This window comes from Carassius gibelio, chromosome A2 (genome assembly GCF_023724105.1).
Source record: "Carassius gibelio isolate Cgi1373 ecotype wild population from Czech Republic chromosome A2, carGib1.2-hapl.c, whole genome shotgun sequence".
NCBI classification, from domain to species: Eukaryota; Metazoa; Chordata; class Actinopteri; order Cypriniformes; family Cyprinidae; genus Carassius; species Carassius gibelio.
The window spans coordinates 23,884,518-23,912,493 of NC_068372.1; the positions used below are offsets into that span (position 1 = coordinate 23,884,518).

Genomic DNA, 27,976 nt, shown 5'->3' on the forward strand with positions numbered 1-27,976 from the left:
CCGTTTTTAATTACTGCTGTCGTAAAATGAGCCACGTTTACAGTAATAACATGATTATGGAATGAATATTACAGCGTGAGAGGAGGCATCGCCTCACACTTGGTAATATTTTACGCACTGACTGCAGTAATTAGTGTGGTAATTGTGTTGGCATGCTTACTGATAAACAAGCAAATTATTTTTGGTATTACTGTGAGCTTCTGAAAGGCCTGTGATGCATTTAGCTAGGGTGAAATTGAAAGCATATGTGTGTGTTTTATGAGAATACATCAAAGTTTAGATGGGTTTATTTGGTTTACAGCAATGAGAGTAATTTTTTTAAGATAATGAAGGTGTGTATTCAAAGTTTTGTGTGTGTGTGTGTGTGTGTGTATGTGTGTAAGTTTGTGTGACAGCAGGAAAGGTACTAGTGAAAATAGACTTGTTGGTGGTCTTGGTCATGGTCTTGTCTGACTGTCGACAGGTTGCTGCACTGTGAGGTCGCCCGGTGACCCCTCTGGCTACACAGCTCGGTTGGTCCCCATGATGCCCGTTGATTCCCTTTTCAGCACCTGACCTGGCAAGGTGAAGGACTGTGTTTCAGGCCTCCGGGAGTTCAGATAAGACCCACCTCTAAAAATACCCTCAACAGCCTGGAGAGACCTTCTGTCCCATGTGTCCCTTGCAACCAGGAAACATTTTTCATCCAAAGAATACTGTCCAAACCGTACAGTGCTGCTTAAGTCATTTTAATGTCCTCACTTAAAAAACTTATAGATGAATTTATATAAATATTGGTATCAACTTGTTGCTTAATCAGGCTGTGCCTGATACAATATTGTAGATTTCTAACAAGCAACAATAAATAACATAATCCCAGTTTAACCAATAACAACAACAACAAAACTTCCCCAAAACAGACATCTATGATACTGTATGACAGCACTGTAAGATGATTATATATCACAAGCTTAAAAATACTAGAACAGCAAAGGACTTAGCTTGATTTAGTGTAAATCTCTAACTCCAAAGTCTGACTGACGTGTCTTGCGTGGTCTTTATTCCATACCAGGAATATACTGCAGGAATACAGTTCCCTTTGCTTGGACTTCAAATTCCACTGTTTCTTATACTCTTTTTCTCTTTGGCTCTCTTACTGTTCGGTTTCCATTTAATTGCTGTAGTGTCTATCCTTCTCAGCATGCCTCTCTGAAACACGACTCTTTCTACAGTCCATTTGTTTCCCTTCACCTATCCTTACCTCAACTTCGCTCCAATTAGATCCTATTTGCTGGAGTCCATTAAAATTCTTTAGTCTAATTTTGGGTATGTGTTCTACAGTGAAAGACTTTCTTTGCCCACTCCAGGTACTTGGACACACTTCTGTGAAGACATGGGTTTGGCTGTTTTTCATTAACATTTCTGTCTTTGCAGTACTCTAGTACACTTACAAACAAAGCACATTGAAGGAAAACCATGATATATTAATGCAGTATAATTGTATGAATAATATTAAATTCCAAGAAAATCTGTTGACAACACACTGTAAGCATTTTGGTTTACGTGAACTACAACTGTAAGCACCCATTTTAATGTTATAGGACAGACTGTGCTTCTTTTAGCAACTTACAAAAGTGCCGTAACCATATTTTGTCCATTACCATAATTTATAAAACTGTGGCATTCTTTAAAGCACCTTGAAAAATAAATATTCTGGTAATACAGTATCATGACATATCATAGTACCATGGAATTAAATTCACAGCCTTTTCCAAGAAATCTGTTGAAACGTCATACTTACTGCTGTAGCACTTTGAAAACCTACAGTACAGTGTAATCGCTCATGCTAATGTTAAAGTACAGAGATTAGGTGACAGTACTTGTTTGTACTAATGGTCGCTGTGATTTTGCCAATGTAAGACATGTTCCTGAATCAAGATCTTCTGATTATTCTGGATCAACATTATTGTCCAAAAATATAGACTTAACCCAATTCCTACCCCTAAACCTAACCCTACCCATAATTTATTCCTAAAATCAATGGGGAAATGATAGCTGATTAACAATGAAGCACCTTACTCTGGTTATAAGCTTAAAACAAATTATTCCTGAAAAGTTATATGTCAATTCTGATTGGTTGATTGGAATGTTGTTCCAAGATCAACAAGGATGTTGATCCAGGAACATGTTGTACTTGGTGAAATCAAGCTCGCCTTGTACTAATATAGGACTCAAAAAATTGCAGAATAATAGTGAAGATGTAAAATAGCAGTTGCTAAATGTTAGCTAAAGTGCTATTTCACTGGCTAATGCTATTGTTGTGTTCATTAACAAATAAGACACTTGCTTTGCAGAGACATCGGTGCAAATGTTAGTCATCTAGAATGTGCCACATTGTTTTTAAATATCATATTTGTGTACAAACATCTTAAAAACACCTAGCACTGGAATTTTTAAATATCCAATATCACTGAAAATGCGCATACTGAATTGATTTCTTAGTGTAGCATGATGCTACAGTGTTGAAAATAAAGGTACCAAATGGGTGTTTTTTAGCAATGTAATAAAAGAACTGTTTTATGCTTTCCCAAAAAACCTTTCACTGAAAACACTCTTAAAGGCAACAAATGTTCTTTATTGGCATTTATGGACCATGAGTAACCATCAATAAAATGTTACTTACATTAGGAAAAAGGGTTCTTTTAAGAACTCTTCGCTGAACCCAAAATAGTTCTTCTATGGTACATGCCTGTTGAAAAAAAACAAAAAAAAAAACAGCATATGCTGGGTTAGGTATGTTTTGTAGCTGGGATGCTGGTTTGAGTTGGTCCTTTGCTGGTTTATGCTGGTCCTTAGCTGGTCATGGGCTGGTCATAAGCTGGTTGGACCTTCAAAACAAACCTAACCAGCATATGCTGATTTTTTCAACAGGGATCATTGTGAAACCTTCTTTCAAATTCATTAAATATCTGAATCACTAAAGAAACTTTTGCGCAATGTAAAGGTTCCACTGATGTCAAAGAACCTTTACTTATAAGAATATATGATGGGTGAGAAATAATTGTTAAAATAGCCAGATCAACAACAAAAACTGCACCCCCTTTAGTGAATGAATCAAAGTTTGAGCATTGAGTCTAAGTCATATTTAGGGTTGTTTTAGACCTTTAGGGTTCTTGAGTGGCGAATAAACCAGGTAGTTATAGGCTATTTATAACTTATATACTCAAATGCTAAATGTTCTCCACTACAGCAGTGTGTCTGCACTCTGCATTCCACTTTTTCCCCTCTTGTTACACATCTCTCTTCCAAGTTTACACACTGTGCATTCATCCCCACTGGCTAAAAGAATGTACTTTAATACTCATCTGTCTAGCTTGTTTGAATTGTGCCGGTGATGAATGATATTTATTCTGCTCAGGACCTTGAGGTAGCCACATTTTAGCAGCCATTAATATTGATGATGGCATGCCCTGGCCACAGAGGGGCTTGTAATCTGCGGATGGGTGTGGGGAGTTGTGGTCTAGGGGTCAGTGTGTGTTTTCCAGTTCGTATTTCCAATCCAATCCGCACCTTAGTCTGATACCTTGATCTACGATTGGATATAGGTTTCTACAGAGTCAGAAAGAGTGAAAGAGCCAGATATAGAGGGTTCACTACAGGGTTGTTTTGTTCTGGACAGAGAGGGTTGAAAGCTTTACCCAGCAACAAAAAAGGGGATAGAGGGGTTTTCAAATGTCCTCCCACTCCCTGTCCCGGCTCTTCCTGAAGAGAGGTGGGTAACAAAGAACAGCCTCCCCCCTGTGGTTCTCTTCGGAGGACGTGGGAGTACCTGCAAGAGGCAACACTTGGCTCAGCTCACAGATCTGTGCTGTGAGATCTGCAGACAAGTTTTCCACAGTTGTGTCATGACATCTGAATAAATATCTCCACATGGAGACCCAAACAAAGTCACACACAAAAACACTTGAACCAGAGTGCACAAACTCATATATCTGAATTATAAGCACGCCATACACTGGTGCCACTAGACGTTTGTTTGTTCAGCCAAAACATACACACATGTACTCAAACACAGGCCTTGTCTGAGCCCCATATTTCTACTCAGACCAAGAACCACTTCCATCTCGTCTAGAGCTGGCAAGCAGTCGGAAAACTGGAATGCGGTCTGAGGGGAACAGACAAACCACAGTCGCGTTGATCCAAAATAAACTAAAATGTGTTACACAGACACAATGTCATACACACACAAATTGATTTGGAAATGCAAAGCGACATTATAAATGCAATTTTACAAACCCTGTATTGCGGGGGGAAACAACAACAACCCTACTCTTAATCAGTATTTTTGTCTTTGTTTCCAGTAAAAGCATACTTAGATGCAAAAGTGCCACAAGACTTGTTTCAAGAGAATTTTTGTGTGTGTGTCTCTGTGTGTGTGTGTGTGTGTGTGAGAGAGAGAGAGAGAGAGAGAGAGAGAGTGTGTGTGTGTGTGTGTGTGTGTGTATTCAAAATGTATTTTGATATTATATATCTATTTTAAACAACCATCTACATTTAAACAATCATCTAAAAGATAGGCCTACACATTATATACAGTAGAGACCAAAAGTTTGGACACACCTTCTCATTCAAAGAGTTTTTTTATTTTCATGACTATGAAAATTGTAGATTCACACTGAAGACATCAAAACTATGAATTAACACATGTGGAATTATATATGGAATTATATACATAACAAAAAAGTGTGAAACAACTGAAAATATGTCATATTCTAGGTTCTTCAAAGTAGCCACCTTTTGCTTTGATGACTGCTTTGCTCACTCTTGGCTTTCTCTTGATGAGCTTCAAGAGGTAGTCACCTGAAATGGTCTTCCAACAGTCTTGAAGGAGTTCCCCGAGAGATGCTTAGCACTTGTTGGCCCTTTTGCCTTCTGTCTGCGGTCCAGCTCACCCCTAAACCATCTCGATTGGGTTCGACAGTGGAGGCCAGGTCATCTGGCGCAGCACCCCATCACTCTCCTTCTTGGTCAAATAGCCCTTGATGCCTTCAGTGTGACTCTACAATTTTCATAGTCATGAAAATAAAGAAAACTCTCTGTTTTCAAACTGTTTTCAAAGATTCAAACTGTTCTTCGGCCTGAAATGTTAAGTGCAATGATCATGTTTCTAAGTGCTCTCAAACAGGCACGAACACACTGTCAGTTAGGAAAATTTAGTCTCTCATTTGCATGTTTCTCAGACCATTAATCCACTGTAATCTCTCATTTAATTTAAGATGATTGTCATGCGCTCTTGAACACAGGGTGGTCTCTTAGCTCTGTCGTCATTCGTGACAATGGCTGCACATGTGCGCTGAGCAAACATGAGTTACGAGTAGATTACAATCCCTATTCAAACCCTGCATAATCTTGGGTAATCAGCATCAGCCGCACAGTCCATCCATGTACCGTAAAGCATATCATTAAGGTTTAGGGTTTATGGCTCGGTGCTCGCTCAGAGGATGACCTATTGACAAACAGACAGATTGCATGGCAACTACACCACAAGGTATTCCTGTCCCTGTGCGGAAGGGGTTTACTGTCTTGCAATTTTTTTTAGGAAAGCAAACATAGACAAAAACATGTCTAGGTCACCATAAAAATAAAATGTATTATTTGTATATATCAAATGTAGTTATCTTAATCCTAAACAAAGGATTAATGTTTGGTATTTTTTTATTTAATATTATTTTTAATGACAGTTAAGGACACTTCCTTTCCTTTCTGTTATGCAAAAATAAAATAAACCTTAAAAATAAGAAAATGAATGAATAAATGAATGAATGAAACAAGGCAAGTTTATTTATATAACACATTTAATACACAATGGCAATTAATATGCTTTAAATAAAAGGAATTAAAATAATCATAAAATTATTATTGATTATTAATTATAAGAGTGGACCATCACTTTTTTATATATATATAAATATATAATAAATACATTTCCTTTAAGGATTTAATGCATAAATACAACCCGGACTTGTTTTTGTGGCATTCAACCAGGCACAGCTTACTATTGTGCTGGTTTTCATAGAGTGTATAAACACACTTCAGCTTGCAAACACACCAGAGAGACATCCTCTATTTATATATGGCTCTCTCACTGTCTCTTTCTCTCAGCTTCAGTGACACAAACTCATGATCGGGCGGCATCAAAGAATATACATTCTGTCATGGTCTTTTATACACAAAATAACGGCTTCCTGCATATATAAGCAATACATCCAAACACACACACACAACAACCCGAGTGTGGACTCACACAGATCTCGAGCTGCCGCCCACACTCTGAGCAGAAGGGGGAGGAAGTGACAGTTAGCTGTGGAATTCCTGCTGTGTGTCTCTCACTTAGCATGCACTTTTTGTTTCTTTGCCATACACACACAATGACAAACACCCATGGACTCTCACAGAGTGACAGGACTCTCAGAAGTTTCCAGCGTGTATTCTGGAGGAGAAAACCTCATTGTAATGTGGTATACCCTCACTATGGGTAGGCCCACAGAAACTCTGCAGATTTCAAACGCCTGTCATTCACAGAGTTGTATACTGCATGTTAATTAAAATGTATGAAATATTTTGGCTTCTTACACTGCATGCTTGATTGGCTGATTGCAATATTTGATGGTTTTTGTATAAAAACGACTATACCTTGAATTTGACCTTCCTCACTGTTTTACTGTCCTGCATTACACCAAATTCTCCTCTGGTACTGTAATACAATAAATTCAACTTTGAAATCAAATCAGTATTTAATGTCTGAAAACTATTTATTTTTTTTATTTTTTTTGTATCTTAATTATTCCAAGGTAATGTATGTATGTAAATGTTGCAATACTTAATATTTGAAATAACTCAAATTCATGAAAAATCTTCTGGGATTTAAAACAGATTTAAGAGTTAGTCAATCCTATCTTTTGTTTTATTTATTTATTTATTTTTGTGAATCTGTCCTATGATAACCCTCTCAAATCCATCTTGAAAATTTCACCAGACTTTCCATATTAATGGGAAATGTTTCTGTGGCTTCATACAAATCGATCATAAATTCACTCCCAACATAAAGTCATAGCGCATTAACACATATGCTGAGAGCTTTGAGCAATAAAACACAAAGATGGCCAAAGAAATATGTAAACGACCTCCTGGTATATATCTAGTTAATGGTTTCCATAATTGCTCACAAAGACACACAGTGATGTGAAAATGCAGGGCATTAACATCGACACAAACATTTGGAGAAGGATAATATACAATTGCATCATTTTTTGGCCTCTTTGACCATCTCCCAAACCATTTTTCTGGCTCTTTGGACAAGATGCCCAATTCATCAGATGCACCATCTTCCTCCTCCATCACTCCTCCCGATGCTAAAAAATGCTAATACTATTGTGAGTGTGTGTACTAACAAAACAATTACCAAAGTCACAATTCATATTGTATTTCTCTAGTATTGCATTGCTAACATAGCATTTCTGCCTCTCTCTTTGTCTAACCCACCCCACGCGTCTTCGGTCCCGTTCTTTCTGGCGGTCTTCTCAGAAACTCATGTCTGTGATAAAGCTAAAGGTGACATGATAAGCTGTGCAATCATCTAGGTCTGAGGTGCCCTAATCCCTGCCTAAGCCCTGTCATAAATCCATCTGTTATCTGTGTTACTCCTCTGCTCCTGACACCGAAACACAAAGCACCTGCGCCGAGAAGCCTCCTGTCAAGATGCATTCTGCCTACAGATTGTGTGTGTGTGCGTGTGTGTGTCAGAGCTGGCACTTTGATTTATTGTGGCGCTCTGGCCCGTGCTCCTCTGGGCCAGCAGTGTGTGTTTCTTTTCTTTTGCACAAGAGGACAGAGTCGAGCAAATGTTAGCATGCTGCACGGAGCATTAAATTGTTTGCATAAGCAACTCTGCAGTAGCAGAAACACATAAAGAGTGTGTGTTGACGGCTGCATGTCCTTCATCAGAATTCCAAGGGATTCATTATTGTCATGATGTATGGAGATTAAAATGGATAGTTCAACCAAAAATCTTTCATCATTTACTTAGCATCAGGTTATTCTAAACTTGTATGACAGAAGAAGGTAAGTGTTTTGCTCTATCCAGTGAAAGACAATACTGGACCCCATGGTCCCTTTTCACAGACTGTGATGATGCATTTCCAATATCATGAGTCTAACCTAATCTTATCATGCTTTGGAAAAATCTAAATTAAGTAATAATTATAAACAAAAAGTCAAAATTATGAGATATTATGTCAGAAAAAAGTAAAATTTATGAGATAAAGTCATTATATATATATATATATATATATATATATATATATATATATATATATATATATATAATGACTTTATCTCATAAATTTTACTTTTAAAGTCTCCTTTTTGGGTGGGGGGGGGGGTGAATAATCCCTTTAGAACTATTCATATCCCTAAATATGATTGTCAAACTGTAAAATCAGAAGGAAATGAAAGGCTGATAAAAATATGACATAACCGACTATCACTTAATAGTCTGCATCAGAAAAAAAAGTGCACTTTAAAACAGCAGCTGTTAAAAAGGTAGGCAGAAGCTATAAGCCCTAATGAAACCTAAAATGACAAATGGGACACCCTATGGTCTCAGATACAACAGGTTTGCCATTTGGGACAGGGTCTGCTAGTTCCAATTTAGATACACAAACTTGTTCACTCTGGAGTTTCTTAAATTCATTGCAAATGCAGAACTGCAAAGGACTCTGAAACTTTTACACTGACACTTTTATAGAGTTAGACCTGAGCTGTCTCTGGCACAGGGCCCTCCCTGTAGGAAGTGGGGCCTTAAATAATCATTCATTCTTTTTGGTGTCCTTTACATCCTTCAAGCTGTCATTTTTGCAGGCTTTATTGGACCGAATTTATAACAAACTACAAAAATCTCCCCTAGAATGAGAAATATTTGATCACTTTAAAGTTGGAATGTGGCCCAAATTTGAGAGAGAGGATGAGGTGTAGGTTGTGTAACTGACAACGTTATGCCAGCTGTGATATTCATCCTCATATTTATGGCTCTGTGTCCACTGTTTGTCCTCTGTGACAAATATTCTACTTAAGCAGACAGTTTTTTGGCCAATGCCTTTGAGGTGATTTTAATGTTAAAAGCATTTTCATTTTTCATGAGAAACTTTACAAATGCCACCAGGAAATTACTAAAACAGTTTATTCAGCTTGGGAAATAATAAAAATAAAATAAAAATAGAAGGTATATATAAAAAAGGTATTCATGTAAGTAGTATAAACAAACAACAACAATCTATATAATAATATCCTCAAGCTTAACTCAAATCAAGACAAGGAAAAAAATATATATCCATCTCCGTATCCTCTGGCGCCCCCTGAAGGGAAAAAAAATATTGACATTCGAAAAATGCTTGTATACAATGAGTGTATAAAGAGTTTAGAAAGAGAATGTCAGAAAAAACACCTTTCATTAGATTGATATCTTGTTTACAATCTAGATATGGTAAATGGATGGTTGTTCAACTATGAGACTTTTATGTCCATTTGTTTTATTATATATGGAAGATAATTTTTGCCACAATAAATAAATAAATAAATAAATATCATAAGCTTTGGTAAATCATAAGCCATAATTATAACATACCAAGTCAAAATGATAAGATACAAAGATAAAATTATGACAAAGTTGTCACATTATGACATTTTAATGTCAGAATTATGGCTTTTAATTAATATTTATGATTTAGTATTTCATAATTTAAACATATGTCATTTTTATGATTTACCAAATAACTATTTGGCCTTCTAAAATTATATGAAATATCTAATTAGATGCACATTTCTAAACGTGAGTACACTACAGAATGATTTTACCATGTATTTCTATAACAATGATACTGGTCAAATGAATACATTTTATTATTTTTACCCATATCTCAGACCTAGACTTTCAATCAGTAAGAAAAATTACTCTTATAAATATTAATTTCAGTTTTAGAACATTTACAATATTTTGTAATCTAATGAAACAAAACATTTCAGTGAAAGTGAAGTGAAAGTGACATTCAGCCAAGTATGGTGACCCATACTCAGAATTTGTGCTCTGCATTTAACCCATCCGAAATGCACACACACAGAGCAGTGAACACACACACACACACTGTGAGCACACACCCGGAGCAGTGGGCAGCTATTTATGCTGCGGCGCCCGGGGAGCAGTTGGGGGTTCGATGCCTTGCTCAAGGGCACCTAAGTCGTGGTATTGAAGGTGGAGAGAGAGCTGTTCATGCACTACCCCCACCCACAATTCCGTCCGGCCCGAGACTAGAACCCACAACCCTTCGATTGGGAGTCCGACACTCTAACCATTAGGCCACGACTTCCAATTTCATTGCTTATTCTGATTCAGTTTAATTATTATTTTTTAACAGTTTCCAGGCACCCTTAGTTGAAGAAACAGAATTATAGGTGCACTGCTACAAAAAATAAATACATAAATAAAATAATAATAAATAAATAAATACATTCTATCTTTCATGTCTATAAAAAAACTGATATGTGAAGGAAAATAAAATGAGCATCAGGTTGTGCCTTTAAAATTAAATAAATAGATAAATAAATATTAAACAGCATAATAAACAGCCAAGATTTATGGCTGTCACACCTCTGACCTCAAAGTCAAACTAATTGTACGTATCAGTAATTGTGCCCTGTGATTTCACCGGCATTTTCCAATCAATGTCACAAGGTCTAGCCTGAGTGTACTCACTTTGACAGGTGATCTATCAGCCTGTCTTCTAGCTTCAGAGGACCCAGGTGTAACATTTACCCCATGAATTTTAATCTCGGAATCAAATATTTATCATCAGAGCACAATGAATGAGAGAGCTGGTGACCTGACATGTCTTCTATCGGTCTCTCTCTCTCTCTGTGTGTGTCTCCAGAACAATCATTTGAGATATTAATTTGTTAACCTCCCACTGGGTCATTATAAAGGAATGGAGAGACGCTTACAACCACCCACATCCAGTAACTATTCAGACTGAGAGCAAACATGTGAAAAGATTGAAGTGCACGAGCAGAAAGTCCCTCTCGCACCGATAAGAGGAGGCGTACAATATGATTCCCATGTGTTGCAGAGCAGAATGTGGGGGAGAGTGTAGACAGAAAGAAAGGTCTCAAAAAAAAAAGAGAAAAGTGAAGAGATATTGAGAAGGAGAGCTAGGTGTCACAGTGATGATTAATTCAGCTGAGAGAGAGAGCCAGACTGATCTTTAGACAGTGGGGAATTAATGTGTCTGTCTGTCTATCTATCTATCTGCTCATTTCTCTACAAATATAACCTATACAAGTCTACCCATCTAACCATTTATCTACCAATGTCTGTTTGTCTACCCTACTACCTACCCATTTATCTACCCATCTACCAATATAACCTACCCATTTTCTACCGATCTACCCATATTCATCTAACCATTTATCCACCCATTTATCTGTCCACCCACATACCTAAACATTTATCTACCCATCTGTCTGTTTATCTACCCACCAACTACCTAACTATATGAACTACCCATCTATCTACCTACCATCCATTCATGTCTGTGTGTTTGTCTGTCTTCCCATCTACCCACCTACCTAACCATTTATCTACCCATCTAACCATTTAGCTACTCATCTACCCATATGACCGTTTATCTACCTACCCATCTACCCATATAACCTTTATTTAGCTACCCATTCATCTATCCATCCGTATGTTTGCCTGTGTAGTCATCTACCCATCCAGCCATGAAAATTTCCTACTAAATAAATATATAATACTAAAATAGAAAATCACTTTTTCATACTGTTGAGAATGCAGTTAGGAAATGTATGCTAAAATACAGCTATTATACACACACATATATATATATATATATATATATATATAAAGCCACAGTATTGCTTAAATGTTAAGCCTGGTTGCAATTTCCTGGAAATAAAGAATAAATTATTTATTAGTCGACGGGAATAGAATTTGCTCACAGCAGACAGCTTGCACCTTGCATGAGATGTTTTCTAAATATATACATTCTGTGTCTCACGATTTTTTCAGATATGCAGCATTTACACAGAAATGCAACCTGAGGCAATTTTACATGACAAAACCTCTATTTCACGATTAATAGTGTGTTACGCTCAAAGGTACACATACTAGCAAGAGAAACTAAATATATGATCTTTACATTAACTTTCCCCCTTGATGCTTAGATTCCAGTATTGAGATGTTTTCTAGGTCACAGAAGCCGTGCATGTTCATTTGTTCATTTGCTCAGAGGGGAACATTGTCATTCTCACCACTAAATGGGTCAAGGTAAAGAAGATGTTTAGCTACATTGCACAATAAACAACTTCCTCTATTTGGTAGATTGAAGTAAGGTACACACTGATGTCAACGGTCTCAAAACGTCTAAATCACCTGTAATTATATAATACCATCAGATGAAGTAAATTCATCTCAAATATTTGAACAAATGATCTTAAATAGATGAAAAACAATGATATGCATGGCCATATAAATATTAGTCATGAAAGGGACAAAAAATGAATTGCATAACAAAGTAGCAAAAAATAGATCATAATACTAAAGCTACTTTTACTTTTTACAGGGTTTTTCATTGCATTCTTAGCCCCATTCTGAATGTTGAACCCCTGACAATTTTCAAGCGACAAAACTCGTCTCTTTCATCAGCATTTGACTGCATCCTTAAAAAAACTTTGTATTTCGAGCAATTCCTGTAATGACTCATTCGTTGTATTCCTAAATTGTAAGTCACTTTGGATAAAAGCATCTGCTAAATGAATAACTGTAAATGTATTACATGCAGGATGTTGAGTTACATCATTCACAATACTTGTGATATATACTTAAGGCAAAATGTAAACAAAAATGTATGCAAATACTAGCATATGCACAACAACTTCTCACATGGGATGTGCGTAATTGCTTGAGATACTAAAAAGAAACAGTCGCAGATCAATCTGCAACACATCTGTGGTTGGAACTTGCCTTGTAAGCACTGTAATATCGCAATATTGGGTTTCCTGTCCTCTTTTTCCATGGCTGCTGCTGTCCCCGTTTTAGAGCCTGCATCTGATTTGTGATTTTAAGATACATGTGCAACTGATGTTGTCGCTCATTAGTATATAAGGCCCTGCAGTGCTATAGCAAACATCTTTGACTGACTGAAATCCGCTGCGTAATGTCTCTTCTCACCATCACTCTCATCAGCAGCATTCTCCTAAGCCTGTTTCCACACACTCCAGCAGCATGTAAGTTTCTTATGGAGACCTTACTGCTTTTTTGCATTGTTTTGGTTATTGCTGTGACTTCGGCTATTTTTTTCTATGTCATTTTAACTGATGAACTTTATGAGGGTCTATGACTTTAAGAAATATGTTGTGTGTGATGTCAGATGGGCCGCTGAACTATGCCTGCTGTGTGAAATACACTCGAAATCCTCTGCCCTTAAGAGTGATCAAGGGATTCATTGAGCAGAGCTCCCGCGAGGTGTGTCGCATAAATGCCATCATGTAAGTTACTGTAATCTAACCGCAGGAATGAGTCGGGGTTCACCCATTTACCCACACAATCTGGTTACACCAAAAGAGAAACATTTTAACCATAGGCCTACATTTAAATATGTGAAGGCGCAGTACAAAAAATGAATAAAATTCCGCAGCATTAACAGACACTAATTTTACACAAATACATTTGAACAAACAGTCATGCTCTTTGAATCATTCTCAAATCATGCTAAAAAACAAACTTCTGTAGTTACTGCCATTGAAGAAAACCGAGAATTATTTTTTTTTTTCTATTATAATCCTTAATAATTCATGTTAATCATGTTGACAATATAATATACAATGAAAACTAAATAATTACATCCACTAAATAAACATTACATAAATATATAATACACTATTGATCAAACGGTCAGGGTCGATAAGCCTTTTTAAATGTTTCTGAAATATGTTATTTTTATTTTGTATTTTTTTATGCTCACCAAGGCTGCACTTATTTGATATAAAAAATATAGTAAAACAATAACAATGTTAAATGTTTAAACAATTTAAAATACAAGTTTTCTAATTTAATATATTTTATAAATTATTCCTGTCATGACAAAACAAAATTTCCGGCAGCCTAATGGCATGATTCTTCAGATAACTATATTATTCTTATTATTAAATATGTTAAAAATAGTTTTTTTCAAAATAAGAGCATTCATTTGAAATCAAAATATTTTGTAACACTGTAAATGTTTGATCAATTTAATGCATAATTGCTGAATAAACAAAGTATTATTAAAATTTATTTAAAGTCAGTCTTTTGCTCCCTAATATATTTGTGCAAATACAGAAACAACTGCCTGTGATGTTCAATAATAATCACTATAAACTACCTTCAGAAGAAAGTTTGCCATTATTGCGTTCTAAAATTGTCACGATCTTCTTTCTCTTTAAGTTTTTTCACCAAGAACAAGAAGAAGGTATGCGCGAGTGTCGAGGATCAGTGGGTGAGAGCAGCGCTTGCACATCTGAGGTAAGAAAGACAGTGCGTGACATTTAAAAAAAAAAAGTCAGCTCTAATTTTTAGCAAACATACCATCTATACAGTAAATAATGTGACAAACCGGAATTCATATTGATTTCTTCTTTTATGATGACCAATGTAACAAATGACTTGGATTTACATTTTCTTTGTAGGTCCAAAATAAATAAACTGACAGTAAAGGGAGCTCCACGTCTCACCACTGGACTGAAACAGTTGATTCACACAACCACCAAAAGCCCATGAAGCTCTTGCAAATCATGTGGCTTTAAACATAACATATGCTGGAAGATTCCATTAATTACTGATGCTTATCATCACAGTTCATGCTTTAAATTCTATTCTGATTATATCCTTAACAATAAATAGAAAAACTGTTTTATACTAACTATATTTTTCTACTTTTTTTTTAAACTGAAATAAAAAAATAATTAAAATATTTTTCTTTGCATGCTACTTACTGCAAAATACAACCCCAGTTGGAAGAGAATGTAACTACAGTTAACACTAATTACTTTAGAACAAACCATTGCATATCTGTGAAAAGGTGTAAGCTTCTGATAAATCTGAGACTAAATTCATAATCTCATCTCTGTCGTCTTCAATTCCGGGAGGCCTGGGTACAGGAGTCCCAATGTTAATATTGTTCATCAGCTAAAAGAAAGAGACAGTGAGTGAAAAAGATGTGAGACATACATATGGCGAACAACAGCTATATTCTCCTAACTTCTGATTTGCGCTTATGAAATTATAATGTGACAAACTATTTTTGATGTTAAAGGATTCAGCAAAAATTCGTAATGAAAAAGATGTGCTTCAAGGTATTTATATAACCTGAAGATACTCCTCAAAGTTGATGGCGTTGTACCGACGAGTGTCTACACTGTTAAACATCGCTCTGCGCTGCTCGGGAGAAGTGGCATCTTGAAAGACGTCAAGCATCTCATTGCTGTCCCAGAGTTCATGATGCGATGGCAAAGAAAGAAAGAAAAGGAGAATGAGAGAGATCATCAGTATTTCATGTATTTATATAATCTGGTCTATTGGAGTGTGAAACCACTGCTGTTATGACATTCTTTGACTGACATACGTCTAGGTTGACCTTTGAAAAATGCATTGGTGGGAAACTATCACTTACAAGGTAGCGTAGTGAAGAAGATAGCCTTGATCTCTGACAAAAACCTCAAACTGATATCTAAGGTTCAAGATGTCTTCAGATGTCCACTGTGGGTATTTCTCCTTCAACTTTTCAACCACTTCACTCCAGTGACGTCTATATTCTGAAAAACATGTGATTTACTGAAAAACAATGTCATCACCATGTGGATGAACATCAACAGGAGATTGTAGACATACTTTGGTTTTGTGCAATGCATCATCATGTACAATAAAATCAAAAGTGCTGCTTTTAGGTTACTGCTGGCAAACTATTAAATGTCCCTCACGTTTCATAAATTGTAATACTCATACCATAAAACATGGCCACTTCCTTTTTGGAGCGCATATTCTGCCGATGCATGGTTTCGCAGAACTTCACATTGATTGCATGACATTCCGCATAAACATCTTCTTTATCAGCTGTAATATCAAATTTACATTTATTCATTAAGCAGACGGTTTTATCCAAAGCGACTTACAAATGAGGACAGTGGAAGCAATCAAAGACAACAAAAAGAGCAATGATATAGAAGTGCTATAAAAAGTCTCTGTTAGCTTAACACAGTACACCTAGCATGGGCTTTTAAATAAAATAAATAAATAAAAAGAAAACAGAATAGAAAAAGTATAGAGAAAAGTAGTGTTATCAATAAGATCAACTTGTAGTATATCAAATGTTATATATCCCAAACAAATCTGTAAGCTTACTTACAGTAGCCTACACTTACTCTTGCTTTACACTAAGCTGGTGTAGCCTACTGTTGATATCTATAGCCTATTGTTAATAATGATCAATCACTTGTGGTTTACAAATAAGAAAAATAACATTAGAGAAAACACGTTAGATTACATTCATAAATTAACTAAACAAATTATTTACAACGGTAAAAAAAAAAAAAAAAAAAAAAAAAAAAAAATCCGGTAACCAACAGCATATTGAACTTTAGTTTCAACGGTTAATTCAGTTTTTCGGTCACTGACCCTCTATAAGCGCAGAATCGGGAAGATCGAATATCTCAGGCGGTTTCGCCAGTGGAAAAGCAAGGAATGAGCCCATTCTCAGCTGTTTGTGGAAAGTCTGTCAAAATGTTTGTTGTTTGTTTTGATTTGAGAAACCACAACGAATGAAACGTGTGGATCTGAAAGAAGAACGCACACCGAGGAGATCGCTTCCAAGTAACTGCGCGCGCACTTCAAACACGTGATGAGCATGAGACGTTTCTCATTTGATCTGATGAACTGTACATGTACATTAATGAGTGGACGTAATGACTCATTAATGAAGGTGCATCGCGAAAAATTACAAGCAAGGCTGTTTGAAATAAGGTAGAAACCAAAAATCTACCAAGTTCTTATAAAATATCTTCATAGCAGCAAATATAGGATAATAAAAACAAAAACAAAACGTGCAGAAAACAGTGGCTAGAATGAATTAATGAATGCATAATGTCATGCAATCAATCCGAACAAACAAACAAATATACCTATTAATTTAACAAACAATTAATAATAAAAAACTAATACATATTATTAATTTAAATCATGAGTAAAATAAATAGGCATATTGCCTATACAAATAATTTAATCCCAGAATTAATTTACATAAAATGAACAGAAACATCTTCAATGACTAGCCCATAAAAGCATGGCAACAGTGTAGCCAGGCTTTGAAAATTATTGAGGTCCAGGGGGTATAAATAATAACCCCCTTTTTATAGAATTGTGGTATAATAACCCCCATAACTAATTATATTAACACTTTAAAAGAGACAGAAGTTTGTGAAAGATGTTTTCTCTGTTTAGGAGGGATGAACATTTTTAAACCATGCCCTATTTATTGCATCAAAATCTGTTAATAGGCCTACTTTACTATATTTATGCGGTGGACCATTTTATCAGTTGTTTATTATTCAGGCAACCATCCTACATATTGCTGTTAGAGTTTTAATTTATTTATAACCATAGCCTACCTGATAACTTTGTCTAGATTTGTGAAAATGTAACTACTAGGCTATTCTGAATAATTTAGCATAGACCTCTTCAAGGCTAGTGTTTGCATATTTAATTTCATTCTGTAACCTACTTGTTCTACTGATATCTGCACTAGTGTTAAATGCTACAGATTTTGACAGCGCTTATGACGTTTCTGATAAATAATATAATGATTTTTAAAATCAATTAATTATTATAATTTTTTTTTAAATTATTATTATTATTTTGCATTTCCTTTACTGTATGAAATAAAATAAAATTTTCCAGAAAAAGCAGGTGTTTATGTGGGCTCATGGCAAATATGGTGTATTGATACGGAAATAAAAATAGATTTTGGTACAAATAATAGCAGGATTCCTTTAGAAATACTGTAGCAGAGGTAAGATAGGTAAAGCAGTTTATTGTTCAACCTGTTAACAAATGCTGTACTTTTTAACCCCATATTAATTCTCCACTAGTTCTTAATTGATTTTCTAATCAGACACTGTGCCTCTAACCCTATGGTTAAAAAATTGTGGGGTCGATGAGAATTCTTAATGTCAGTTATGCTCTCTAAGGCTGCATGAATTTGATAAAAAATGCAACACTCTGAAATAACAATTTTAAATATCTGTTTGTTCCCCTTCAGGAACTCGAGCTGCGTCCGAGAACGCTTTTTGGGAATGCCCTTCAGCGTGACCAGCTCTGAATAATATGTGTAATCAGTTTTATGAATGGGCGTGACGTCATAGGTGGGTGACGTAGTGACCAGGAAGCTATAAAAGCACGTGAGGCAAAACAAGCGTCAGCTTTCTGTCATTCAGCGAAGCTCTGTGTGTGTGTCAGTTACGAAGCAAATTACGTGTATGTCAGTTTTATTTACTGTTGTCTCTCTTGAAAAGTTGCACAAGCATATCATGGCAAGAAAGGCTAAAAGTAAGACGAAGCATTTGGGCGAAAGTGGATTGCGTTTCAAGCTGTGTGTTCCTCCATGCTCTCGCTACATCACGAGCGGGTATACACACAGTTTGTGCGTGTACTGCTTGGGAGCAGAGCACGCAGAGTCGGCACTGTGAACAGCTTCCCCTGTGTATGCTCTGCTCTCGGTGAGTTTTCACGAGCGTTCCTCACAGTGCTGGCCCCGCTTTCGCTGAGGCAGAGCGGCAGCTGCACTCGTGGGGATCGCAATAGTATCTGGTGCAGGGAATGCAGATGGGCGAGTCCCTATCTTCGTCCTCGCCTGCCAGATCCAGCGTTCGCTCTCTGGGATCGGAAGCGTGCTCCGGCACTACTCCCCCCGGGAAGCAGACACAACGCTCCGTCTATCTGCCTCCAAGGAGGTGGACGAGGAGAGCGTCGACGGATTGCCCTGTCAGTCACTACAGTATGAGGAGTTGTTGGAGGTGATAACTCGCGCGGTAGCCAAGTTAAACATTGATCGGTCCGCCAAGAAAAAAAGGCGAACTGCAGAAAAGTAAATTAGATGAGCGGTAACCAGCAGGTCAGGCTGGTTCATGTCTGCATACGATGTCTGTGTTACAGACATACCAGGCTGATCTACTAAAAGAGCTAGATGAAGGTGAGGAAGTAAAAGAGGAAAATATTTCTGAGTTTAGGAACACCGCTGATTTAGCCCTCCGCGCTACCAAGGAGACCGCCCGCACGATTGGGCGGTCCATGGCAGCCCTGGTGGCGACAGAAAGACATCTGTGGTTGACCCTGTCTTTGCCTTCTGGTCTGTTCGGTGACGCCATCAATTCCGTCGTTGACAGATACCAGGAGGCTCATAAACAGTCGGTGGTGTTCCAGCAGTTCTTCCCTCGCCATTCTCTAGCTCAGGGGGCTGCTGGGCGGGAGCAGCCCAGCTGTCTACCAGCTCCTCATACAGAAAGGTGCAAAAAGTGAGCGTCGCCTCTCATGCTCCCCCGCAACGGGACCGAGGTCGGTGGCGCTCTAAGCAGGAGGCTTCTAAGATGAGGCCCGATCTGAGGGTCGTGCTTCAGTCCAGGAAGCCCTCGACATAGTGGTACTGACAACCAACAACAAAAAGCAGGACCGCTGAGGGTGACCCCTTCTGGGTAAGAGCGGGGTGCACCGCATTATACGGTGTCCATCTCTCCTCAGAGCCCGACAGCAGCTCGTTCAGGTGTTTCCTGCCTGTCCTCCGCTTCAGGGCACTGAGCTAGCAGCTCAAGGTACATCAGAGACCAGCCTCGAGTGATTGGTTCCCTTAGTAGACTATTTAGCAGTGTGGAAGCTACTGCCAAATGTGTCTCGTTGGCTCCTGCAGACTGTAGAAAAAGGTTATCAAATTCAATTCAGCTCTCTGCCGCCACCTTTCAGCAGGGTGTTTCCCACACTAGTGGGCCCCGAGCAGGCTCTGATATTGGAAAGGGAAGTAACTACTAAATACTAATGAAGTTCATGATGCTTACTATCAGGCAGGTCATGTCTCAGATAAGGTCCGAGGACTGGTTTGTCACAATAGATCTAAAAGAAGCTTATTTTCATATCTCCATCCTTCCCAATCACAGGAAGTTCCTAAGGTTTGCTTTGGGGAAGTCGTGGCCTAATGGTTAGAGAGTCGGACTTGAAGGGTTTTGAGTTCGAGTCTCTGGGCCGGCAGGAATTGTAGGTGGGGGACCCATGTACAGTGCTCTCTCCACCTTCAATACCACAACTTAGGTGCCCTTGAGCAAGGCACTGAACCCCAACTGCTCCCCGCGTGCTGCAGCATAAATGGCTGCCCACTGCTCCGGATGTGTGTTCATGGTTTGTGCACTTTGGATATGTTAAAAGCAGAGCACGAATTCCGAGTATGGGTCACCATACTTGGCTGTATGTCACTTCACTTTCAGGGGCGAAGCTTACCAGTATCGAGTGTTTCCTTTTGGCCTAGCACTCTCACCCCAAACTTTCATGAAGTGTGTGGATGCTGCGCTGGCTCCGCTGCAACTCCAGGGCATCCGCATACTAAATTATGTAGGCGATTGGTTGATTTTGGCTCAATCAGAGCAGATGGTGGTTCGGCATCGAGATGTGGTTCTCGCCCACATAAAAAAGTCGGGGTTAAGATTAAATGGCAAGAAAAGTGTGTTTTCTCCATTACAGGGGACCACTTACCTGGGTGTGGTGTGGGATTCAACCGCGATGCAGGCACGTCTGTCCCCTGCTCGTATCGAGTCGATCCTCACTTCAGTCAAGAGAGTCAGAGAAGACCAGTCACTCTCTGTCAAGCAGTTTCAGAAACTAAATACAATACACACATACAACCCGCAGTATGGCGGCTTCTAAGGCCTTCTTGTCAGGTGTGTCCATGCAGGACATCTGCAACGCAGCTGGATGGTCCATGCCCCTCACATTTGTCAGATTTTGTGGTCTAGATCTGCGAGCCACTCCCAGCTCTTCTATGCTCTTGCCTTAGCTGTGCTTCTGTATACACACTAGGCAGGGATTTGCAAGTCTGGCGGCGTGGGCATTCTCGTTCCCAAAAAGCGTTCTCGGATGCAGCTAGAGTTCCTGAAGGGAAACGTTCCAGGTTACATGTGTAACCATGGTTCCCCGAAGGGAACGAGATGCTGCGTCTCTGCATCCCTGCCAGACTTCGCTTCATTACTAGAAGCTGACACTTGTTCCACCTCACGTGCTTTTATAGCTTCCTGGTCGCTACGTCACCCGGCTATGATGTCACACCCATTCATAAAACTGATTACACATATTATTCAGAGCTGGTCACGCTGAAGGGGGCGTTCCCAAAAAGCAATCTCGGAGGCAGCGTCTCATTCCCTTTGGAGAACCATGGTTACACATGTAACCTGGGACGTTGTTTTAGGACGTTTTAAATTGTTTTTTATTCCAGTGATGGCGAAGGTAAATCATTTAAATAGATGCTAATTTGGTCCTCATAACTTTTTTTTTTTTGTTTTTTTTTTTTTTTTTTTACTTTTAATTGTATTATTCTTTTTTTATATAAATTTTGAAAACAGCTTTTGGAAATTATTATTATTATTTTCAGAATTATCTGATGAATATAAAAACAACATAATTCATTTGAAATAGAAGTCTTTGTGAGATTAAAAAATGTCTTTACTGTCACTTTTGATTAGCTGTGTTCTTGCTGAATTAAAGTATTACTCGAGAGTCCACATCGTGTCTAAATTTCATCAAATCCTCATTTACTCCCTACAGAAAATATTGCAATATTGATATCACAAATTATATTAAGATTATTTATAATAGACATTTTTCTAGCAGTTGACCCATAAAGTAATACAGTAAATGTCAATGAAATGACTTTCCACCATCTTCTTTATTTAAATATAATTCTCCTTTTACAGAATTGTGTGGCATAAATATATAAATTTCATGACAAAACATATAGATTGTAACTTATGAGAACTGTTTGGTCAGTTGATACAGTACAATCAATGGTTTAAGTCATCAAATTATTGCAGCTCCAAATACTTAAAAAATCAAATAAATACACGTAATGCCACATTTTAATACAATGATAAATTAGATTATGTATATACTTTAAAAATGAATGAAATCTATTTATGCAGTCGAAGCAGATGTAGAGTTGTATGGAGAGGGTGTAGAAAGGGGTGTAGAGTCAGTGCTGTTCATGTTCATCCCCCATCTGAGCAAAAGAGAACACATTGAAATTTTGTTATGTAAAAATTTCCATTCTTTCTGATGAGACAGTTTTTATGTTGTCAAATGTATATATATATATATATATATATATATATATATATATATATATATATATATATATATATATATATATATATATATATATATATATATATATATATATATATATATATATATATATATTTAATGGCATGTCTCTTGCATCAGTGTGCGTTCATCAGTGACTTACTCTTGAAGTTGAATTTTTTTGAACTCCTGGATTTTTCGCTTCACCCAGCTCTCCTTCCAGTGGCTACATCTCGGACCTTCAGCTGTGAAGAAACTGTTTGGCAAGAAAGGTCGAGAGATTTAGAAATTACATTTTTTAAAAAAAGAAGAAAAAGGTGATGCTGTAAAGACAAAACAGATATTATTTATAGAGAATACAGATAATACTTACATGACAGCTTTGACACAAGGAGGGTTTCTTTTCTGAAGTCTGAACCCTGTTATAGGTAACGTGATTTCCTTGTCGGAGACGCTTTTGCAGCATTCAATGGGCTTGTTGTGGATTTGTCCATCTAGAGGAGTTTGATTAGATGTCTTTCTGTAATTCAGCCAGCATACATGAATTCTGAAGTAAAACATTATAGATACTTACTAGTCCCTGAGAGCATCACTGACATAATGACAGCAATGGCAGCAAGACTCATCATCTGGTTCAACTGCATGTTGTCTTCTTTGCTGAGGCCCTGAATCTTCGGAATCTTCCGAGTTAGAAATGCACACTGAAACCTCAATAACACCACCTTTATATATCATCAAAAAGAGGAACTGTCTGTAAGATTTACCACAGAAATTGCACACATCTTCATGACATTTTCTAGATAAACTGCCTCCCTTAATTCTGCTTATTCATGTTTTTGTTTTGTTTTTTTCCGGATATTTGATGGTGCAATTATTTGCTTGAGGAACAGATTAAAGGAAAGACCCTAAGTCAGTGATGCAGGCATTTTTCTAAAGAAAAGAAAGTTTGAGGATGTACTTTGGTCATGTGAAAAACCTGACGTCATTGAGGACAGTGAATCATGGACATTGCAAGTTGTTTAGTTGCCAAATACAACTTATCTAAGATAAGAAGAACAAATTTAATGGTCTTTATCTCAGTGAAATTAACAAACAGGCATATGTATTTACTGTAGTCATGCTTTTGTTTTTATGTTTTCATATTTTAGTTCTTAACAACACTACCTGGATTTTATTGTCTTTCCAGGTCTGACAATAAACAGCATGCACCTTAAAGCGGCTGGAAGAAACATTTCTAAAATGCAGCTTTGCAGATAAATGGTTTTAAATAATCCATCTGATTATTATTAATTACTGGTGAATATTCTCTACAACTTTAGAACTGGTCTTTTTTTTAACCGTGGTGCACTACTTCATATAAATTCTAATTTGAGTATTTACAGTCCTTACCTAACATCTAAACTCACAATGAGATTTATCTTAAATTTTATCAATCATATCTAATCATAACTCAGTTTGAAATTACTATGTAAATTATGAACAAAACGAGATATAATTGAATGATGAAAATCTTAGTGCTTTCTCTATCTCACTTAAGTAGTAACAGAAGTAGTAACAGAGTAGTAACAGAAACAACAGGAATCAAATGTGAAGTTGTCTTTACATTTATATGAATATCCATAATGCTGCAGTTTAGAGTGAAACTATAGCCCATATGTTGAAGAGTGGTTAATGCATCAAATATTAAGTCCAGCCGCTGGGTCTTTTTCATCCTCAGTTTTACAAGTGTTCTCATTTTAACACCGTTCATCATCTGTTAGTGAACATCAGTATATACCCAGCAGGCACCGGACGTCAATATAACGTCATGCTGACATTGGATCCCAACGTTGGTCAGACGTTGTAATTTGGTTGAAAATGAAAATCGGGTTGACGACAGAACCCAACGTCATATTGACGTCGATCTCCAACGTTGGTCAGACGTTGAATTTTGGATGAAAATGAAAATCTGGTTGACGTCAGAACCCAACGTCAGGCTGACGTCGATCTCCAACGTTGGTCAGACGTTGAATTTTGGATGAAAATGAAAATCTGGTTGACGTCAGAACCCAACGTCAGACTGACGTCGATTTCTAACGTTGGTCAGACGTTGAATTTTGGATGAAAATGAAAATCTGGTTGACGTCAGAAACCAACGTCAGACTGACGTCGATCTCTAACGTTGGTCAGACGTTGAATTTTGGATGAAAATGAAAATCTGGTTGACGTCAGAACCCAACGTCAGGATGACGTCGATCTCCAACGTTGGTCAGACGTTGAATTTTGGATGAAAATGAAAATCTGGTTGACGTCAGAACCCAACGTCAGGCTGACGTTGATTTCTAACGTTGGTTAGACGTTGCATTTTGGATGAAAATGAAAATCTGGTTGACGTCAGAACCCAACGTCAGGCTGACGTCGATTTCTAACGTTGGTTAGACGTTGCATTTTGGATGAAAATGAAAATCTGGTTGACGTCAGAACCCAACGTCAAGCTGACGTCGATTTCTAACGTTGGTTAGACGTTGCATTTTGGATGAAAATGAAAATCTGGTTGACGTCAGAACCCAACGTCAGGCTGACGTCGATCTCCAACGTTGGTCAGACGTTGAATTTTGGATGAAAATGAAAATCTGGTTGACGTCAGAACCCAACGTCAGGCTGACGTCGATCTCCAACGTTGGTCAGACGTTGCATTTTGGATGAAAATGAAAATCTGGTTGACGTCAGAACCCAACGTCAGGCTGACGTCGATTTCTAACGTTGGTCAGACGTTGCATTTTGGATGAAAATGAAAATATGGTTGACGTCAGAACCCAACGTCAGACTGACGTCGATCTCCAACGTTGGTCAGACGTTGCATTTTGAATGAAAATGAAAATCTGGTTGACGTCAGAACCCAACGTCAGGCTGACGCCGATTTCTAACGTTGGTTAGACGTTGCATTTTGGATGAAAATGAAAATCTGGTTGACGTCAGAACCCAATGTCAGGCTGACGTCGATCTCTAACGTTGGTCAGACGTTGCATTTTGGATGAAAATGAAAATCTGGTTGACGTCCGAACCCAACGTCAGACTGACGTCAGTCTGCTACGTTGGTCAGACGTTGCATTTCGGATGAAAATCTGGTTGACGTCCGAACCCAAGGTCAGACTGACGTCAGTCTGCTACGTTGGTCAGACGTTGCATTTCGGATGAAAATCTGGTTGACGTCCGAACCCAACGTCAGACTGACGTCAGTCTGCTACGTTGGTCAGACATTGCATTTCGGATGAAAATCTGGTTGACGTCCGAACCCAAGGTCAGACTGACGTCAGTCTGCTACGTTGGTCAGACGTTGCATTTCGGATGAAAATCTGGTTGACGTCAGAACCCAACATCAGACTGACGTCAATCTCCAACGTTAGTCAGATATTGCATTTTGGATCAAAATGAAAATCTCGTTGACGTCTGAACCCAACGTCAGACTGACGTCAGTCTGCTACGTTGGTCAGACGTTGCATTTCGGATGAAAATCTGGTTGACGTCCGAACCCAAGGTCAGACTGACGTCAGTCTGCTACGTTGGTCAGACGTTGCATTTCGGATGAAAATCTGGTTGACGTCCGAACCCAACGTCAGACTGACGTCAGTCTGCTACGTTGGTCAGACGTTGCATTTCGGATGAAAATCTGGTTGACGTCCGAACCCAAGGTCAGACTGACGTCAGTCTGCTACGTTGGTCAGACGTTGCATTTCGGATGAAAATCTGGTTGACGTCAGAACCCAACATCAGACTGACGTCAATCTCCAACGTTAGTCAGATATTGCATTTTGGATCAAAATGAAAATCTGGTTGACGTCTGAACCCAACGTCAGACTGACGTCAGTCTGCTACGTTGGTCAGACGTTGCATTTCGGATGAAAATCTGGTTGACGTCAGAACCCAACGTCAGACAGACGTCAATCTCCAACGTTAGTCAGATATTGCATTTTGGATCAAAATGAAAATCTGGTTGACGTCTGAACCCAACGTCAGACTGACGTCAGTCTGCTACGTTGGTCAGACGTTGCATTTTGGATGAAAATGAAAATCTTTTTGACGTCAGAATCTTACGTCAGACTGTCTGAAAATGGAATACACAAATGTTTTGTGGTTTTATCAGAAAAATGACTAAGAGATGAACTGGATTATAACAAATATGATTTATTTATTCACATGTTGTATCATTTACATTTAACATGGAACAGAACATTTACAAAATAATTACATTTTAACATCAACATTATTGGAACTGAATAGTTTTGAAAACATACATTTTATTAACATCTTTCTTTTTTTCCTGCCACCTCCACCCAGCCTGTCTGGTGCACAGTAACGTCGCAAGGGCTGTGCAAAGCGTGCAACTTCACTAGGCCTCACACCTCTAGAGGGCCTCGCTCCTGGCCTGCATTTTATGTCATTTATATCTCATTTTTATTACTATTTTTTCCACCCATCTTGTCCTTTGGTAGACTAAAATAGTCATAGCGGATAGACAGTACAAGACTCTAAGTATAAGAATGAGTAAAGCTGTTTGTTGATAGGACGACAAAAAGTTATAAAGTTTAACTTTTAAATGGTCTAGAGCCCTGCATTTCACCCTGACTTTTTTTACACTCCAGGCCGGGTTTCGGGCCAATTTCCACATCATAGTTCAGATGCGGGCTGTCCTTAGGCCTGTTTAAGGCTTCTCCTTATTTTTATATTTAAGACATCCATCAATTAGTGATGAAAAAATTGCCGCACTGAGGGAAACAACACGAGACCGTGCTAACATGACTGTCAATAGCGGCTTAACAGTGTTAAGTGTCCCGCAGCATCACATTGTTCTGTTTTTAAATGCACGCAATAGGCTTAAGCTTGACATAAAGCATCTTCAAAAAATTATTACCATAAATGAGTCATGGGGTAAATAGGAATGAGATTGAATTATTTACTAATAAATAGTTTTCTGAGTTGGTGTAGCAAGGATGATGTTGCTAATCCTGACTCGCCAACTCTTAATTTTACAAGCCTTAAGAGAAAAGTTCATCTTTATGGATTATCTTTATAATGAATGAGTTTTTGTTTCTGATGTGTTGTATTTTGTTAAGTAGTCATTTAAAGTTTTCTATAGATATATTTGTCACGTCCGTGAGTCATGTATTCACTGAGCTTTGGTTCATTTTTGTTAAGTGCTCCTGTTCAAGACGAGACGGTAGAAAGCGCATCATGACTATTTTCTTTTTTTTTTATAAAAGCACAACGATTTGTTGATAATGTGATTGCACACAAATAAAAGTAGACAATTTACAGTTACGAATGATGTATTACTCTTACCTTTATGAGCAAAAATTACTGCATATCCACTGAAAAAAATGCAAGTGATTGCACTGGCCAGCACGCTTTTGCTTGCACTCTCCGCACAAACTACTGGATATAGCGCACATTTATCTAGGTTTAATTCTTAAACATACTTGAACTGTTTTATATATCTATAGATTTTATTTTAGGCAAGTCGTGATGATT

General features: G+C 37.8%; 2 protein-coding genes and 1 long non-coding RNA gene across 4 annotated transcripts; 2 read left to right on the forward strand and 1 right to left on the reverse strand.

Moving 5' to 3' along the window:
• Positions 1 to 13,160: 13,160 nt before the first annotated feature.
• On the forward strand, positions 13,161 to 15,005 carry ccl20l (C-C motif chemokine 20-like). The gene is made up of 4 exons (XM_052610676.1): positions 13,161 to 13,332; positions 13,476 to 13,593; positions 14,531 to 14,608; positions 14,773 to 15,005. The coding sequence occupies exons 1-4, from the start codon at positions 13,263 to 13,265 to the stop codon at positions 14,861 to 14,863; spliced, it is 357 nt and encodes a 118-aa protein (XP_052466636.1). The 5' UTR covers positions 13,161 to 13,262; the 3' UTR covers positions 14,864 to 15,005.
• On the reverse strand, positions 14,650 to 16,979 carry si:ch211-122l24.6 (uncharacterized protein LOC557261 homolog). Its single transcript, XM_052610674.1, has 5 exons — positions 16,757 to 16,979; positions 16,088 to 16,195; positions 15,756 to 15,897; positions 15,452 to 15,566; positions 14,650 to 15,271 (listed from the first exon to the last, which is right to left on the reverse strand). The coding sequence occupies exons 1-5, from the start codon at positions 16,830 to 16,832 to the stop codon at positions 15,134 to 15,136; spliced, it is 579 nt and encodes a 192-aa protein (XP_052466634.1). The 5' UTR covers positions 16,833 to 16,979; the 3' UTR covers positions 14,650 to 15,133.
• Positions 16,980 to 24,249: 7,270 nt separating this feature from the next.
• On the forward strand, positions 24,250 to 27,689 carry LOC127934000 (uncharacterized). Of its 2 annotated transcripts, none has more exons than XR_008147658.1 (2): positions 24,250 to 25,517; positions 26,140 to 27,689. It is a non-coding gene; the product is annotated as an uncharacterized LOC127934000 (long non-coding RNA). The 2 variants fall into 2 exon arrangements; XR_008147656.1 differs by lacking the exon at positions 24,250 to 25,517 and adding an exon at positions 25,990 to 26,062.
• Positions 27,690 to 27,976: the final 287 nt, after the last annotated feature.

Bases quoted from the DNA above. Each gene is read 5' to 3' on its own strand.
- si:ch211-122l24.6 (XM_052610674.1), bottom strand. From the start codon at position 16,832: ATGGGCTCATTCCTTGCTTTTCCACTGGCGAAACCGCCTGAGATATTC. The intron at 16,196-16,756 runs GTCAGTGACCGA...TTGATATTACAG, and splicing joins CGATTCTGCGCTTATAGAGG to CTGATAAAGAAGATGTTTAT. The intron at 15,567-15,755 runs GTAAGTGATAGT...ACTCTGGGACAG, and splicing joins CTTCTTCACTACGCTACCTT to CAATGAGATGCTTGACGTCT.
- ccl20l (XM_052610676.1), top strand. From the start codon at position 13,263: ATGTCTCTTCTCACCATCACTCTCATCAGCAGCATTCTCCTAAGCCTG. The intron at 13,594-14,530 runs GTAAGTTACTGT...TTTCTCTTTAAG, and splicing joins TGTCGCATAAATGCCATCAT to TTTTTTCACCAAGAACAAGA. The intron at 14,609-14,772 runs GTAAGAAAGACA...TTTTCTTTGTAG, and splicing joins GCAGCGCTTGCACATCTGAG to GTCCAAAATAAATAAACTGA.